This window comes from Stigmatopora argus, chromosome 14 (assembly GCF_051989625.1).
Source record: "Stigmatopora argus isolate UIUO_Sarg chromosome 14, RoL_Sarg_1.0, whole genome shotgun sequence".
Classification (NCBI taxonomy): Eukaryota; Metazoa; Chordata; class Actinopteri; order Syngnathiformes; family Syngnathidae; genus Stigmatopora; species Stigmatopora argus.
This window is the reverse complement of record NC_135400.1, coordinates 2,612,513-2,630,892: the sequence shown is the minus strand read 5'-3', so window position 1 is coordinate 2,630,892 and position 18,380 is coordinate 2,612,513. Positions and strand designations below refer to the sequence as shown.

General features: G+C 44.0%; 2 protein-coding genes across 6 annotated transcripts in view; one reads left to right on the top strand and one right to left on the bottom strand.

The window, feature by feature from the left end:
* Positions 1-18,380, top strand: part of LOC144088570 (amine oxidase [copper-containing] 3-like) — a 132,797-nt gene that overhangs the window by 36,044 nt on the left and 78,373 nt on the right. The window lies entirely within an intron of this gene.
* dus1l (dihydrouridine synthase 1-like (S. cerevisiae)) overlaps positions 1-18,380 on the bottom strand; it is a 64,822-nt gene that overhangs the window by 29,362 nt on the left and 17,080 nt on the right. For 4 of the 5 annotated variants that reach the window (XR_013304902.1, XM_077619073.1, XM_077619074.1 and 1 more), the window contains 4 exons: positions 13,852-13,964; positions 2,478-2,560; positions 429-532; positions 216-363 (listed from right to left, as the gene is read on the bottom strand). Coding sequence is in view for 4 of the 5 variants with exons in the window: in XM_077619073.1 (XP_077475199.1) it covers positions 216-363; positions 429-532; positions 2,478-2,560; positions 13,852-13,964 (448 nt within the window). In the remaining variant the exon portion in view is untranslated. The remainder of the gene's footprint in view (positions 1-215; positions 364-428; positions 533-2,477; positions 2,561-13,851; positions 13,965-18,380) is intronic. The other variant, XM_077619076.1, reaches the window with a different exon arrangement.

Below are 18,380 nucleotides of genomic sequence, written 5' to 3'. Positions count from 1 at the left end.
CACATTTTAGAAAGAAATGCCCTAATTCATCCCAAGGTTCCCAATACTACTCCCTTAACTAGAGGTCGAGCGATATGGGTTTTTCAGGACGATACCGATTATAAGTAGTGAGGGGGCTGATAAAAAATAATCCAATCACTGAACTTCTTTGAATTTAAATTCCAATTTATACCACCTATTCCTGCAACACCAACACACAGAAGACAAAAACATACGTATGGTGCCACAGCTTGAAGAGATGGGCTCGTACATAAGACAGGTTGCATGGGGGATATTGCTTCACCACCTCTAAGTACTCTTCAGCCATCTCCCAAACTGGTGGGCTGAGTCCCTCAAAGATTGCTGGGTTATGAAGGTTACCTTCTGAATAGAAAAAAAAAGTAATCAATTAAAAATAAAATCTTTTAAACAGTCATTGCGTCACACACCTGCACTCATCACCCCTTGCACTCCTGTCTCCTTAATGCAGCGTTGCACATCACTCAGATGTTGAATGTTGCCATTGGCAAAGACAGGAATATTTACCGCCTTCCTGAAACATTATATTTTTCAGTTAATATTAGGTTTATCTGATGGCCATATTGTAAGTATCGGTTTTTTTTTACATACAAAACATCATTACATGGAGAAAGTGTTTGGTGTTATAAATGTTCCCACGTTTACATGTGATTTGTATGTAGTTCATGCCAAGACTATTTTATATATTATATATTTATATAATTTATAATATTATAGTTATTGGCATACAAATCCCAGTGCCTAGTCAGGGCAGAGAATCATAAAAGACAAAACACATCCTGGCCTCCACTACTTCAACCTGCTGCCCTCTGGCTGGTGCTACAGGGCCATAACAGCCAAGACAAAAAGACTCAAGGACAGGCCAAATGGTGCATAAATATTTTATTTTATTCTATTATATTTATTTATTTTTGGGCACACCATCATTTTTTGCTGTTTGTGTTGTTAGCTGGCATTTTACAACACTATGCAGCAAAAATAAAGGATTCACTGCTCTGAACACCCCAGAATACACTTTACACGTATTCTGTAATGCTTCAGAACAAGCTTATGGGTTGGTGCTTACCTCACGACACAGGTCAATGACATAGTAAATGTCTATGGACAGACTCTACTACAGTTTTGACCTGGATGATATATGAGTCATGCAGGTTCAAAGTCTTCATTGGTAGACGGGCCTCTGAGATGCAGGAGTTGACAGCCTTGCACACCTGGCAGTATGTTGACACTGCAAACAATCCCTCTGATGACCTAACCCCTGGCTGAGCGGATGCCAGGTATGTGGCCTGGGTGACCACCGTTCCTGCGCACATCATCTGGCATCATACTGGCTTGAAAAATCTCAACTACACTGAAACATATCTAAGAGTGTCTGTATGTACTTGTCAAAAAGAGTGACAAATAACAGCGACCCCAACGTTTTTGTCCAAGCAAAAACAATCAATGTAGTCCAATAATTTGAATACCTAGGAATCACTCTTGGCTCTCAAATAGTCTTCAAATGACAGATTAAAAAAACATGCTAAATAAAATTAAATTCAATTTGTCTAACTTTAGGTTTATTAGAAACAATCTAACACCTAAGTCAGCAAAATTAGATTTTGACACAATGATCATATCACACGACTTACTGCCTAACAAGTTGGTCATCAGCCTGCAAAACAACACTAAAACCAATAGAAACCATTTATAAGCAAGCTTTGAAAGTATTGGACAGAAAGCAAAAAACACACCACCACTGTCAGATATTTAAAAAAAAAAACACAAACGCCAGAACTGGAACAATACTGTTAAATATGCAGTTGTTTACAAAATCTTCCAACACAAAGCCCCCCCCCCCCTCCACTGCAAGATTTTGTACAAAAAATTCCAACACATCAACGAGTGCTGGCTCTATAGGTGACTGTGTAGTTCCCTTCAAAAAGAGTGCCTTCAGCTAAAGCACCTTCTCTGTCCGCGCCGCACAAATTTGGAACTCAATACCAATTAATATACATACGTGAACTCCCGGCTCTGAACCTCTACGCCAATCTTCTTAAAGCCTGGCTGTTAGACGAACAAGCATGCACACTCACACCCATACCTAGGGGCAATTTTAAGTGTCCAATCAGCCTACCATACATGTTTTTGGAATGTGGGAGGAAACCGGAGTACCCGGAGGAAACCCACGCAGACGCAGGGAAAACATGCAAACTCAACACAGGTGGACCGACCTGGATTTGAACTCAGGACCCCAGAGCTGTGAGGACAACGCGCTAAACACTCACCCGCCAGGCCGCCCTTCCCCATCTTGTGTTTGCATATTGTAGTTCTATTTAAAGCCTCATTATGGTCCAAATGTTCAAAATGCATTTTAGCAGTATTCAACTGGTTTTAAGAGTGATCTTGATTTGATTGGGTCTGGATATAACAAAAAAATGACGTAATCTAGGCATATTAATAAGATGATTACTGCTCACCGAACTTCTCTCACATGCTCCCAGCTAGCAATTCCAGTCATTGCCCCTTTCTGGTCTTTCGTTCTGCCGTGCACAGTGAGTAGCTGAAAACAAATGGTTTAAAACACACATATATATATATATATATATATATATAAATATATTTATTTATTTTTAATTGTATTGATGGCAAGCAAAGTATTCACTCTCCCCAAATCAATCAAATCCCAAGTCCCAAATTTGGTTACCTTTTAATTTTAAAAGACAAAAAAATTACAATTCGGTCATGCTGTGTGTGTTATCAAATTTCTTGGCTTCACACATGGAGGTTAGGTGTTTGATGCTACATTATAGACAAAAAAATTACAATTCGGTCATGCTGTGTGTGTTATCAAATTTCTTGGCTTCACACATGGAGGTTAGGTGTTTGATGCTACATTATATCAGAAATGTGATGTTGGAGTAAAAAAATAACTTATTTTTTGCAATGTATGTAGTAAGTCAATGCTTCTGATGATACAGTAGCACCTCTACTTACGAACATCTCTCCATACAAAATATTCATTTTACGACACGCGAAGTCCCAAAAATCATAACGTCCCCAAAAATGTAATGCACTTGTAGCATCCTGTATTTTATTTTGAAATTGTCATGATGGAATTGCTTTCTAGCAATCTCCCAACACTCCACTGCCCTCCCATTGGCTTGGAGAGAGCCAGATCTCCATGAGTATTTTTGTCTATCGTCAACCCTCGTGCATCACAGAGTTCTAACGCCGTTTCCTTAGTTTTTCCAGTGTGTGCTCAATGCAACTTTCCTCTATTTTTGATCATGGCCCCCAAAAAAGTTATACCCGGTACAAGTAAAAGGGAGAAGCGGGCTCTGTTTTTAAGTGTTCCCAATTTATGCCGTTAAAAAGACGTCATTTCACGTAACACAATTTTAAGTTATGTTGTGTGTTTACATGCATGTGTATGTTATGTCTTCTCAGCTGCCATCACCCACCACAAACCTCCCTGCATGCTACTTCCAGACCTGTCAACCTCGGCCAATTGCTCCCCTTATTAATGATTGCAATTCCCCTTATGAAGCGATAAAAAACTGCACAACTGCAATGGGGCACATATTTACTCACATGGGGCGCACTTTAGTCTAAAATTTTCTCCAAAGTTGACGGGATGCCTAATCTGTATGCACTAAATTCATGATTCTGTAGATGTCGATGTATGACGCTGAGAGCTTGACTGTCTGGGTACATTGATTGCTGACGCGCTAGATTTGTATAGTGAAAAGAGTGTAAGCGTGAAAGGGCAATGCGCGTGCTTGAAGCATGACAATATTAGCAATCGACGATGACTTTTTTGTCCGCTACCAGTGACCGAGACGATCCGGATCAGAGCCGAAATGGGTAAAACGAGATTGGTTTTACAAAAAAACGTACTTAAAAAATCCTGTATAAAAGTTGTTATACAGCGTACACAATTTGAAATGATCAAAAACGTGTAAAATACGGGAAAAACGTATACAGTCTTCCCTCAAATATTGCGGCTTCAACTTTCGCGGATTCACTTTTTCAGATTTTTTTTGCTATTTAAAAGAATTAAGTTCGCAACCTGAAGATAGATGAAAAATGGCGGTGAAAATGGCGGGGAAAAGTGGCGGAAGTCAGGGCACCGCCTTTTCTTCTGTGCTGAAATGGTTTTAAGCATCAACAAAGAAGCAAATACCGCAGAAGAAAGGGCGGGCCAAAAACTATCAATACAGCTGCGAAACATGCGGCCCAGTCTTTTCTTGTTCCCGGCGGGTTGCGTTTAGCATCGCGTACGGAGAGAATATACTTAAGAGTGAATTACAGCTTTGTTTGGATTTTACATCACCACGGAGAATTGCGGCCAAGCATCCAGCATCATCCAAGGCTTCAATTGAGGTGAAGAAAAAACAAAAGATGATGACCGTGTCCATGTCTTCCAGTGATGGCAGACAATGTCTTCCAGTGAGGGCAGAGAGCAGCCGACGATCTTCTGGGCAGTGTTAATCACTTTCTGCATGGCCTTTTTGTCTGCTGCCGTGCTTCCAGCGTACCACACTGTGATGCAGTATGCCAGGAGGCTCTCCACAGTGGTTCTATAGAAGGTTAGCAGAAGCTTGGTGTCCAAGTTGTTCCTCCTGAGTACCCTGAGGAAATTGAGTCGTTTCTGGGCCTTCTTCACTACTGCCGTGGTGTTTGTCGACCAGGAGAGCTTATCCGTGACGTGGACCCCCAGGAATTTAAAGGACTGGACCCTGTCTGCACATACTCCATTTATGAGGAGTGGGGCCAGATCTGTGCTTTGTTTGCGTAAGTCCAGGATTATTTCTTTAGTTTTCGTGGTGTTCAGTGTGAGATTTTTCACCGAGCACCACAAAGACAGTTTGTTGACCTCATCTCTGTAGGCCGACTCATCCCCTCCTGAGATGAGTCCGACCACAGTGGTGTCATCGGCAAATTTGATGATGGAGTTAGACTGGTGGGTTGGTGTACAGTCGTATGTGTACAGGGAGTACAGAAGATGACTCAGTACACAGCCTTGAGGGGAGCCAGTGCTCAGTGTAATGGAGGAAGAGAGGTGGGGACCAAGTCTAACAGTTTGTGGTCGGTTGGTTAAGAAGTTCTTTATCCAGCAGCAGATGGAAGAGGATAGTCCAAGGTGGGAGAGTTTGTCAGTCAGAATGTCCAGTTTTATTGTGTTGAAGGCTAACCTATAGTCAATGAAAAGCATCCTGACGTAATTCCCATGGTGTTCCAGGTGGCTCAGTGCTGTGTGTAGAGCAATGGCGATAGCATCCACAGTGGACCTGTTTGCTCTATAAGCAAACTGGTGAGGGTCAACTGACGGAGGGATTGTATTCCTGATATGGCGGGCTACCAACTTTTCAAAGCACTTCATGATCACAGGTGTGAGTGCAACAGGCCTATAATCATTCAGGCTGTCAATGGTTGGCTTTTTGGGGACAGGGATAATGGTGGCAGATTTCAGGCAGGATGGAATGATGGATTGTTGCAGGGAACAATTGAAAATTTTTGTGAAAACTCCAGCCAGCTGGTCAGCACAGGCTTTGCGCACCTTCCCAGGTACTCCGTCAGCGCCAGCAGCCTTCCTGGTGTTCACAGACCGCATTACCAGTCTCACTTCTTGTATTGCTGCAGGGTGGTGGTGGGGGTGTTGAGACTGGGTCTGATTTGTCAGTCTCAAATCGGGCAAAGATACGGTTCAGTTCCTCCGCTAGTGAGGCATCTGCGTTAACAGACATATTATTGTTATTGTAATTGGTAATATGTCGTATTCCCTGCCACATCCTCTTTGGGTTATTTTCTGTGAAGTGCTTTTAATGCCTCTTTTCAGCTCTGCTCTGGCAGCTCTGTATTGTTTCTTGTCCCCTGATCTGAAGGCGGTGTTACGGCATTTGATGAGTGCCTGTGTCTCCTTGGTCATCCAGGGTTTTTGGTTAAGAAAACCCCATATCCGTTTATTAACAGTGACGTTGTCCATGCAGTTTTTGATGTAGGAAAGTAGTGTCCGTGTAGTCCTGGAGGTTGTCGTGTTCGAAAAGTTCCCAGTTGGTGCGGGAAAACTCTGCTCTACTCTGCTACTGTTGTCTTCAGCTCCAGACTACTGAGGAACTGTGCGGATAAGCTTGGAAGAGTGACTCTGCATATTCTCTACCTCGGTCACAGTCTGCAGAAGTTCCCCATCTCGTGGAAGACTTCCTGTGTGTGGTTCCAGTTTTTGTCCAACTTTACGTCTTTTTGAGTCTATCCGTTTTTGCTACCGAAACCAAGATGGCGCCGTTCAAGTGGCAGCCGGTGGCGGTAGCTCTGTCCACTCTTGCTCGTTTTGTGTTTTTGCTGCTTTTCAGTCTTAATGATTTGATTTGGTGATTCTTAATGATCCCATTGACCTTGATTTGCTTTGTACTTTGTCCTTTTGCCTTGTTGTTCTGCGGCCTTTGCGACTGTACTGTCTAACTTATAACTATGCCTTTTCTTGCTACTGTCACAATGAAATTTCCCGAATACGGGATGAATAAAGTTCTCCAATCCAATCCAATCCAAAAACAGTCCTGCAAGAGAATCCTCGGGCCAAGTTTTTATTATCTTTATTTGTGGCCTTGTTAGCCTCCGGAGTGGAGTGTATGCGGGGGTGAGGGATAGGCAGAGGTGATCTGATCCAGCTAGGTGAGGGAGGGAAGTGGCTTTATAAGCATGTTTGATATTAGAATAAACATGGTCAAGAGTTTTGTCTCCTCTAGTGTGACATTGTACGTATTGAATAAACTTAGGTAGAACAGTCTTTAAACACACTTTGTTGAAGTCACCAGCGACAATAAAGACTCCATCGGGGTGGTCAAGCTGCTGTTTGTTTACAGCCATTAGCAGGAGGTTTAGTGCCGTGTTAAGGTTCGCATCCGGAAGTATGTAGATCGCCGTTACTATGATGACCGTTAGCTCTCTCGGTAAATAATAGGGCCTACATCGTATTGCCAATAGCTCTAAATCGGGGGAGCAGTGAGTGTCAATGATCCTACTGTCGCAACACCATTCATGTGTGAAAACATGCTAAGTCCCCCTCCTTTGCTTTTGCCTGTTAATTCTTTTGAACGATCGTTTTGAAAAAGCGTTCGGCTAGCTAGCGATACCGCAGCGTCGGGGATTTGCGGGTGTAGCCACGTTTCCGTGATGAGAGTAATGTTACAGTTCCTAACAAAGCTGTTGGTAGCAATTCGAAGTTCCAACTCATCCATTTTGTGGGTGATGGATCTGGCGTTGGTCAAAAAGATACTAGGAAGCGGTGCTCGGTGTGGTTGTTGTCTTAGCTTAGCAGCAAGGCCCGCCCGGCATCCGCGCTTTTGCTTTCTCTCTCTTTGCCGCCTTCGACGTACTCTGAGTGGGCTGACTATCCACGGAGATCCCAGAGGTCTTGAGATGTCCTCGGGGATATCGTAGGTCCGTTGGTAGTCTGTTGTGAATTCGGATATATCGCATCTCCTTCCGAAAGTAACTAAATCCTGGCGACTGTAGAATAACGAACGACACCAAACTGGAGAGCATAGAGACGCTGCGTCAGTGCGCGCCGCCATCTTGAAATATTTAGTTGCTCGACATGCTGAAGGCAGGCAAAAAGTATGACGATTTAGCACGCCATTATAACATCAACGAATCCTATGGTGCGGTACATAAAAAAAGTAAGAGGCCAACATTCGAAAGACTGCCACAATATTCTTTTCAAGGGAAACAAAGCGAGTGGTAACCACGAGGAATAAAATCCTCGTCAAGATGGAGAATGCCCCATCAGTCTGGGTCTCAGAATGTAGGGCAAAAAACATTCCTCTGGATACAAACATGATCCGAACCAAAGCCAAGAATTTATACGATAGCTTAGCATTTTTGTTTAAGGATGAACTTAACCTCATATGACCTGGCGTCCACATGTGGACATCACATTTTTGGTTGTCAAAGACTACAATGTTAAATTTTGGACTACAAAGGCATGGCGTCTACTTATGATGTAAACATATTTCTCAGAAACTACGTAATGTAAAAAGACAATTCTTTGTTTTTACTCAGGTCCCAATTGGCCTAAATATCAAAGAGAAAAAAATGCATGCCTTGCAAGAGTATGGGTCTTAAGAGGTTAAAGTGCAAGGTTTCAAAGTACACAACGATCGCCTGGCACTCATCATGTGTGGGAGTGCTTCTGGCTTTATGGTAAAGCCAGCCTTAATTAACAAGTTTGACCGTCCCCACGTTTTGAAAAACAAGCACCTCCAGGAAAGCTTGGATGACGAAAGCTCTCAATAAGGACGTGTTTTTGAACTGCTTCATTCCGAACATAAAGCTCTACCTCGCCGAAAGGGGGCTCCCCTTCAAGGTCCTCCTCCTATTGGACTGTGGCGGAGGACATGCCACCGACCTCCAATACGACGGGGTTCAACTGGAGTCCCTGCCCCCCAACACCACTTCACAGATACAACCTATGGATCAGGGGGATATTCGTGTATTCCAGGCCCTGGACCAAAAATCCACAATGCAGGGAGTCATTTCATCAATTGACAGAGCTGCCAACCTTCGTCGCCCCCATTTCAGGAGTGCCCTTGTCCCATTTCCGGAGTATTTCCGAAGTGAATGGAATTCGAGCAAAGTTGATATAAAAAATGTAAAAAAAAAAAAACGTAGGCCAATTTAAATCAAACTGTTATCATGTTTTTACATTAATTGAAATATTGTTTTTTTGAACTATTGAAAAAGTACAGCATAATGAAAATAAGTTTATCTTTGTGTTTGAGTCCTTCTACAGTCAGTAATTCCACCAGGTGCCACGCTGTAGTCACATATGCATGTTCTGCAATGTGCAAATGTCGGTCCTTTTGGAGACGGCCTCATCATGGGATATTTCGTCAAATAAGAAGCAATAAAGTTCTGCGAGTGTCTGGATTTCTTAAACGTTTCATCCAAATTGCGATCCATTTTGCGCTTATTCCGAGAGGCATATTAAAAAGACTTATCAGTTCTCTGCACTCCTACTTTCTTTAGAGTCACTCACATTGCCATGTGGCTACACAGAAATGATGCCGGCTTTGGCAAAAGCTCGAACAACAGTGCAAGCAGACACGTTAGTCATATCCACAATCCATTCGCAAATAGTGGCGTAACTTGCCCGGCGCCACCTGCCACCCTTCGTAAAGCTGTGATCGCCACCTATCATCCATTGTTCCCATGCCGCTCGCAACTTTGCTTTGAACACCGGGTTGATGCCGAAGTCCAGCGGTTGGAGTTCTTTAGTTAAGCCTCCGGGAATGAGGGCAAGCTCAGAGTTCATTTTCGTGACTTGGTTTTTCACCGCTGCTGTTCTTCTTCTTCTTCTTCTTCTTCTTTTTCACCTCAGGCGCCTGAGGATTACCCTCAGCAGCGCTAGAGCTGCCACTGGAACACGGATAAGTTCATCCAGGGAGTTGCCCAAGCCGCGATGGTAGCGTTCGGTCATTAAGGCCGGACAGCGGAGCCATAAGTGTTCAGACGACTCTGTTTCCTCGTCGCACAGGCGGCAGCGATCCGAGTCGGATTTCCCCACAAGGTGGAGCCAACGGCGGAGCAGGGGGTGGTGTCCACTGCGGAAACGAATCAGGTCTGTGCGTTCTCCTTTCGATAGGGCAAGTTCTTCCTCTGTGACTTTTGTAGTGTAGGTCTGCAAAAGGCGGGGGTGGGAGAGGGGGGGGAGCGATCTTCACGTTGGATGATGGCACGTCTTGTGGCTGCGTCCGGGGGGGTATGGGTTTGGTCATCTAACGAGCCAAGTTTAGCTAGGGCATCAGCCAGGTTGTTTCCGCATATGTTGCAGTGGCCCGGGATCCACAGTAGCTGTAGTCGCTTAGGCGGAGGGAAAAGGGCGATGTCACCCTGAAGTCTCCGAATGGCGGGGTCTTGCGTATGGGGGTTTCCCATAGCTTGGACCAGCGATTTGCAGTCACTGAGGATAATTGAAGTCTGCCAGTCTGCTGTTTCCCTCAGCCAGGAGAGTGCCTCGGTCAGTGCCACTTTTTCAGAGTGGTAGGAGCTGCTGCGGCTGCCAGTGGCACCATGCCATTGGTGGATGATTGCAGTCTCCTTAATAACGACAAAACCTGCACCACCGTCCGCAGTGCCTTCTTTGGTGGATCCATCTGTGAAGATCTGTAGGTCCGGTTTACCCATGCTTCTGATGAGCTCTTCGGCCTTATCTCTTTGGGTGATGGTCGGCATGTGTTTAGAGACTGCAGTAAAGGCGGTTTGGATGGGGGGGGGGGGGGGGGGGTAATAGCCAGGGTGGGCAGGGATGGGAAGAGTATGTGCAAGGGGTATGGAGTTCGAGAGCGGTAAGACGGGGAAGGGTCGATGATCGCCAGTCTGGCTTCTTTTGCAAACGCATTTTAACGTTTTCATGGAGGAGGCGGTGTCGAGGATCAGAAGGAGGCAGCTGGTTCCAGGCATCCGCCTTAAGAAGTGCTTGTAACTTGAGGCGGGATGAGAGGGGTGTGAGATATGCCTCATGTAGGACTGCTTCGGTGGGGGTAGACCTGAGGTGGTGGGTTATGGCGCGGGCTGCTTCCAGTTGGGCGGTTTCAAGGGATTTGAGGTGAGTTTGGGCCAGCCAGGGGGCCCATGCCGGTGCTGCGTACTCCGCGAGACTTCTCTGGGTGGCAATATACCGTTCTAAGGTCGTTTGGTTGCCAACCCCAAGATGTGCCACTGAGTTTGCGGAGGAGGTTCGTTCTTTTGGACATGGTTTGGCGGACTTTTTTCGCTTGCTCTGCAAACGTGAGTTGTCGGTCAAAAGATACGCCAAGAAAAGTGGGGGTGGGGTTATGCTTGAGGGTGGCGCCATTTATTAAGATCTTTGGTTGCCATTTGGCCTCAGCTGAGTCCAGGCTAAAAAATGACGCCTCACACTTGGTGGTGTTAAGGTTTAGGTGTGCCTCGAACTCCACCTCCAGACTTTTTCAACCTCCGCTTGAAGTCTGCTTTCCACCTCCTCTTTGTTCCTACCCCGACAAGCAAGAGCCAGATCGTCTGCATAGGCGCTGACCAGGGTGGAATCGTTGAACTTGTCGAGGAGGTCATTAATGTAGATGATGAATAAGAGGGGTGACAGGACCGAGCCTTGGGGGAGCCCTTCTTTGAAGGTTCTGCTCCTGCCGATGGTATTGTTGATCCTGACCCTGGCTGTGCGATTTGTGAGCCAGTTGGCGATCCATCTGATGAAGCGGTAGGGGACCCCCAGGTCTGCCATTTTTTGTAAGAGACCTGTTCTCCATACCTGGTCGAATGCCTTGCTGAAGTCAAAGAATGTTGCAAGCGTGCGTTGTCGTTGAGTCGACTGGAAGCCATCAGAGATGAACTGCGACAGTCGCAGGGCCTGGTCCGTCGTGCTTCTTCCCTTTCGAAAACCGGCTTGCCAGTGGCTGAGAAGCTGTTTATCTTCCAACCACCAGGCGAGACGGTTCACGATGAGCCTTTCCATCGTTTTGCTAAGCGTAGAGGTGAGGGCGATCGGTCTGTAGTTCCCAACGTCCTTTGGTGCCTTCCCTTTTTTGAGGAAAGGGATGATGGTGGCCACTCGCCAAGCTTGTGGACACCAGCCCTCTAGCCAGCTGGTGTTGACGATATGGAGTAGTTCGGGAAGGATGTTTGCCGGAAGATTTTTTAGAAGGTCCGGGGCTATGTCGTCGGGTCCAGCTGCCTTACCCGCTTTAAGTTGGGACAGCGCTGTCTGCAGTTCAGTATCGGTGAACGGGAGCTCGAGGACTTGTCGCGGTGAGCCGAGCAGTCTGCGGGTAGCTGTACGTAGAGAACGCACTGCTCGTCTGCTCCGCTTGTCACTCTTGCGTCCGCTGACCGAGGCATATTCCCTGATAAATGCTGTTGCCTTGGCTCGGTCACTCACGTACTCCTTGTTCTTGTAGACCAGGGACTCGCCAGATTGTTGTGTTTTGGTGCCTGAGAGGGATTTTACTAAGGACCAGGCTTGTCCCGTAGATCTTGTCTCGGCGATCTTGGCGAGGTGTAAGCGCCATGCGTTCCTTTTCGCTTCAGTGGTTTTTTGTTTGATCTGTTGACAGAGTGCTATCCATTCTTTCCTATTTTGTTGGAGGTCTCGACGTAGTCGATTCCTTTCGCGGATGAGGACCGCTGCTGTGAGATGGGCACGCTTGGAGTCGCAAATCAACACAGCTTCTTCTTCTTGACTTAGCGAAGCTCGTTCTCCTGCTTCATCCATTTGCTAACCATGGATTCGTTGATCTAAAATTACCTTGCGGCTGCTCTATTCCCATGTTTCCCCTGGCTTGAAGTTTGAACTGAGCTTCGTAAGCGTGTCTATTTGTATTATTCATTTTCGGGGGGCCTTAGAAACCAAACCGAAATTATTTTTGCAATAAAGCACATGCCCACACTATATACGGGTACCTGGTATGGGCGTGCCTTTAGCGTCTTCTCACACACCCCCTCCGCAAGCCTGACCCCACCCACGTCCGTCTTCTCTCTATATAAGAAGCGTGTCAGCAAGAAGTGCTCTCAGTCAGGCTTTGAAGCATACACACGGCGCTCCGCATTATAAGGCAACCTGTCTATTTTGGAGAAAATTTTAGACTTTTTAGTGCGCCTTATAGTCGTGAAAATACGGTATTTATCTTGAGATACGAGACAAATTTTGACATACGAGCAGACAGCGGACCAGAGAGGCTGCTCATAAGAACATCATGGGCACTGTCTCTCTCCCCGCAACTCCCTCGTGTAATGTCTCTGTGGTCGCAACTTCCTCTTTGTAGCGTCTCTGCGAGCACTGGGCAGAGCGTTGCATTTTTTCAGTGTTTTTTTTCCTGTTAGTCATTGCGAATGGCGAGGCGATCGCTACTACGAGTTATATATACTACTCGTTGGCAAGTGGTCGTGCGTTATCCTATTGTGAGGACATTTGTGTGCATAACTTTCGGAATATTTTGAAGGGAATACAAAAGCAAACTACCATCGATAGGTTGCATCTGAAACTCAGGGTGGAGGCGGAGCAAACTGTCCGGTCCACTATGAACAGTCACAAGGTCGAACACAAGTAAAGCACGCCAAGACAGATGAGTGAGATTTTGAAGCTTCTGCAGAAGGAGAGTACGGAGGTGGTGGGTCCGACGACTCTACTTCTACATCAACTGTTTACTAAGGGCAAGATTTCGTGACATACAAATTCTCTATGACAAGGGACATACAAATTCCCTATTACAAAGATGCATGGCTCTGATAAAGATGCAGCAGGACAGTGACACCGATGATGGTGGTGACACTGATGATGTTAAAGGCTACATATAAACAAAGGACATACATCTTTTTCATTTGAAAGGCTTAATAAATAATTTTCTTCAAATTTTCAATTTTTTTGACTCCCACATATTTCATCCAATACTTTTACATTTTTATGGGGATAGTATTGAGGACCTTAGAGTGAATTAGGGCATTTACATGTAAGATGCGACTACTTACGAAAATTTCAAGTTATGAAACCACTTCTACAATGAAGCACATTCCTAAGTAGAGGTGCCACTGTACATAGTATAAATGAAAAAACTGTTTTGTTATATATCGAGAGCAAGCTATTGCAAATATAAATATTCTGTCACCATACTTGGATTGCATGATTGATCCCATCAGAGAGTGAAATGAAACCCCTGACAAAAATGATGGAATCGCCATTCCCAGTGAAGTTGATTTTCATTGTGGTTTAAAAAAAAAAAAGATGACAATGTCCCAACTTCATTGGAATTCGGGTTGGATATGATCTCAATGAGTTCTCAAGCATCCTTTTACTAAAAGTTAAGTAGTTAGAGTTCATACCTGGCATCCAGCTTTTTCCAGCATCTGTGCATAGCGGACTGTCTTTTCAATATCTTCGAAAACCCGGATCTTACACGTGATAGGCACAGACAGCTTTTCATTTGCTAGCGTGACTGTCAAATGAGAAATGTTGTTGTTTGGAATAAATATTGCAGTCAATTATAGACTAAAATAAAGTCATTGTGAAAATCAGCAATGATATTTACATGCAGCCAATGACCCTCTCATAATTGTTTTTTGGCAGCAAGCCAGTTATGCCAGGCCATGAATAAACATTCATTAACCCTGCCATGCTCAAATTCTGGTTTTAAGAACAACCCCCTAAAAAGGAGCGTTTTATGTGTACTTCAGTCACATGGAATCTTGATCTTTTGCGTACATGAACTGGTTGTTGCAATCAAAGGGGTAACCCATCATTTCATTAGCCTCATGGCCTATCCTCAAGGGTCACGGTGGGTACCAGAGCCTATCCCAGCCAACAATGGGCACCAGGCGGGTGACATCCTGGGTTGGTGGCCTGCCAACTGCCGGGCACAAATTGACAGACAACCATTCACGCTCACACTCATATCTAGGGACAATTTAGAGTGTTCAACCAGCCTACCATGCATGTTTTGGGATTTGAGAGGAAACCGGAGTAACTGGAGAAAAGCCACGCAAGCCCAGGAAGAATAATACATATGAATGAACACAGATGTAAATATGTAAGCTTATAGCCCAAGGTAATTTCCATGTTTCGTCCCTTGTGCAGTTTGATGTTAAAAACTCAAGATAAAATCAATAAGACAGTAGTAGGGAGGAGGAGGAGGAAAAAAAAACTATTAAACTATTAACTATAAAATTATTACAAATTCTTGCAGTGATGGAAGATTTTGTAAACCAAAATGGCATCAGCAAATTTAACAGTTTTGTCCCAGTTCAGACTGGTTTTTTTGTAATATCTAACAGTGATGGTACGTTTTTGGTTTTCCGTCCAATACTTTCAGATCTTGTTTATAAACAATTTCAATGGGCTTTAGTGTTGTCTTGCAGGCCGATGGCCAAATTGTTAAGCAGTAAGTCATGTGATATGATCAATGTCTACAGTTTTGCTGACTCAGGAGTTAGATTGTTTCTAATGAACCTAAAGTTGGACAAATTAAATTTAATTCTATTCAGGTTTTTTTATATGTCGTTTAAAGAGAAGTTGTGAGTCAAAAGTGATTCCTAGGCAATGTTCCCTCTAATTTTTCGTTGGTCTGAGCAGAAAGTCAACCTCCCTGAGCGCACTGAGTACCAGTGTGAGCGACATCATCGGTACTCGGATGATTCGCCTAAAGACGTTTCGCCGACGGACGTTTGACAGACGGGCAGGTCGCATGAATGGACGTTCCGCCGAACGGAGGTTTCGCCGAAACGGGATTCGCGCGCTCGCCCCGCCCCCGGATCGTGTGTGTACAAGTTTTTCAACCTCGGCCCGCGGGCCATATATGGCCCGTTAGGATTTTTAATCCGGCCCGCCGCCGGTGTTGTCCAAATTATAGTAAAAATCAATGTTAGTCTACCATCAATGGCAGCCCGGGAATAAGCACTCTTGGGCGGGCAGATGTAGCAGAACCGAGCCGTAAAATGACAGCAATCGGGTCAAATCCATCCTAAAACAGCATTTAATGATTAAATACAAATACTGGAGCTCTTTGGACATTAGAACCGAGCTCAGGGAAGTGAATTCCTCAGTAAAATGTCGTGATGATATCGCGATGGAGGCAAAAAAACGTCTATATACGTCCATTCGCCAAACGGCTCAAAATGCTCTCAAATTCGGTCAAATCCAGCCGAAAACAGCGTTTAATGATTAATTACAAATACTGGAGCTCTTTGGACATTAGAACCGAGCCCAGGGAAGTGAATTCCTCGGTAAAATGTCACGATGATGTCGCGATGGAGGCAAAAAAATGTCCATATACGTCCATTCGCCAAACGGCTCAAAATGCTCTCAAATTCGGTCAAATCCAGCTGAAAACAGCGTTTAATGATTAAATACAAATACTAGTATTTGTATTTAATCATTAAACGCTGTTTGAACGAACGTTCATTCGCAGACCTGTCCGTCTGTCAAACGTCCGTCGGCGAAACTTCTTTACTTCTTTAGGTGAATCATCCGGTCACGACATCATCATTGCTCGCTATGGGCACACCAGTATCACACCTGCCACAAGCAGGTGCATGTCAATGTTCCCTCTAATTTTTCATTTAAAACATGCTGTAAAACACGAAAAACATAAGTGGACAGAGCTACTGCCACTGGCTGCCGCTTAAACGGCGCAATCATGAAGAAAGGGGTAAAAAAAATAAAAATAAAATAAAAAATAAATAAATAAAAAAATCCGTTTTTTTTTTACTGCGCGCCATAGGATTGCTGCTGCGCAGAGAAGACGAGAGTAGTGCGCAATTGCGCACGCGCGCAGCTTAGAGGGAACAGTGTTCCTAGGTATTTAAATTCTTGGACTACATTGATTTTTTTACCTTGGATAAAAACTTTGGGATCACTGTCAGTTGTCGCTCTTTCTGAGAAGTACATACAGACAATTTTAGCTATGTTTACCGTATTTTGTCGCATATAAGCCGCACACTTAAAATTGTCTTAAAATCCTTAAATTTTACAATTTCCCACGTACAAGACGCCCCAATTCAAATTTTTCACCTCCATATTCATGGATTTAATAGGGAGTACAAATGTGTTACTCTGAAGGGAAAATCTTAAGAAAAAACATCGCACCTGGTATTTCTGAGATACTGTATGAATCCAAAAGATCGTCTGCTGGATTGCACATTATTTGGGTCAATATCATTAGGAAGTCAATATGGCTGTCTTAGTAAATGCAAAATATCAAATTATTCAATTTGAAAAAAGAAAAGTCTATCTTGACGAGAACCTGGTGCTTTTCTGATGACAGAAATTACAATTGTAAAAGATGTTGTGGTGGCAATATGGCTTCTAATGTTGAAATATCTCAATTCTTTCAATGGTTCATATTACTGGGATAGTTGTCACTTTTGAACAAGAAATAAAAAGAAAAAAATCAAAGCGGAATTTTGTTTTATTTCATAATCACAAATGTACTCTCATGTAGCTAAACCTTCAAAATCTTTTTTCTGTGTTCCAAAAGGGTGTTGCCTGTACGTAGACAAGTTCAAAAAGAATTCACAAGTGTGTCTGTAGCGGTCTACTTTTCACAGAGTCTGTAGGTGCAATAATGCATGAGATACACATTATGCAGCTATCAAGGCTGATATTTTAACGATTAACCGCAAGACCTTCGATCAGCCTTAACAACTATTGGGATGTGCGGACATGGTAAACACTATGAAGATCTATCAAGGCTACTCGCGTCTGACCAGTCAGAGCACGTTTAACTACGGTAAGATGGCGACGCCCCGAGTGAGCAGTGACAGGCTCAAGTGAGTTTTTTCACGTTTTATGCAAGATACGTTTTTTCTTGAATTTCATTCATAGACATCAAAATAAATTTTGTTTAGCGTTTAATCTGTTCATCTTTTTTCTATTTTGAAATAAAAGACCGTATCGTCCACATTGTCTTGCGTTATGGCGTTTCGTCTTCGTCACCTTGCAGTTTCGTGCTTGTCAAGTCTAATTTATGCGCATGTAAGCCGTACCCTGGATTCAGTCATCATTTTTCTAGCAACAAATACGGCATATATGCGGAAAAATAAGGTAAATACAGTTGGGATTTTTCAGGCGAATGATTTTTTTAAATCTTTTGCATGGACATATAGAAAAACATTATTGACGGAGAGCCGTGTTTCTTTTCTCCCACACATCATTTTGCATTGTGGCCAAAAAGTTCAATTTTGGTTTCATCTGAGCTCCTTCTTCCACAGGTTTGGTGTGTCTCCCAGGTGGCTTGGGGCAAATTTTAAACTAGACTTTTTTATGGCTATCTTTGTGAAAGGGCATTCTTCTTGCCCATCTTCCATATAGGCCAGATTTGTGCAGTGCACATCTGATTATTGTCCAATGGAGAGACTCTCCCATTCAGAGATCCTCACTGAACTTCTGGAGTAAGTTTGCTGCACTGAAAGTAAAGAGGGCGAATATTATTGTATGCCCCACTTTTCAGTTTTTTATTAGTTAAAAGTTTTAAATATCCACTAAATATCATTCCACTTCACGATTGTCTCCCAGTTGTTGTTGATTCCTGACCATTTTTTTAAAATATCTTTACGTTTGAGGCCTGAAATGTGGCGGAAGTTTGAAAAGTTCAAGAGGGCCGAATACTTCCGCAGGGCACTGGAGCTCCCCCTTTTCTCCAAGTGGCTCAGTTTAGTGTGGAAGATGGTGGTTATTGCATCTTCAGTGGATCTATTCGGCCAGTGTGCAAATTGATGTGGGTCATGGATGAGGGGAAGACAGGCTTTGATGTCTTTCAGTACCAGTTTTTCAAAGTACTTTGTGATGTTTGGTGTGAGTGCTACTGAGGGGAGGAGGTCATCTAGATCATTTGGAGGTCACATTTCTTCAGCGATAC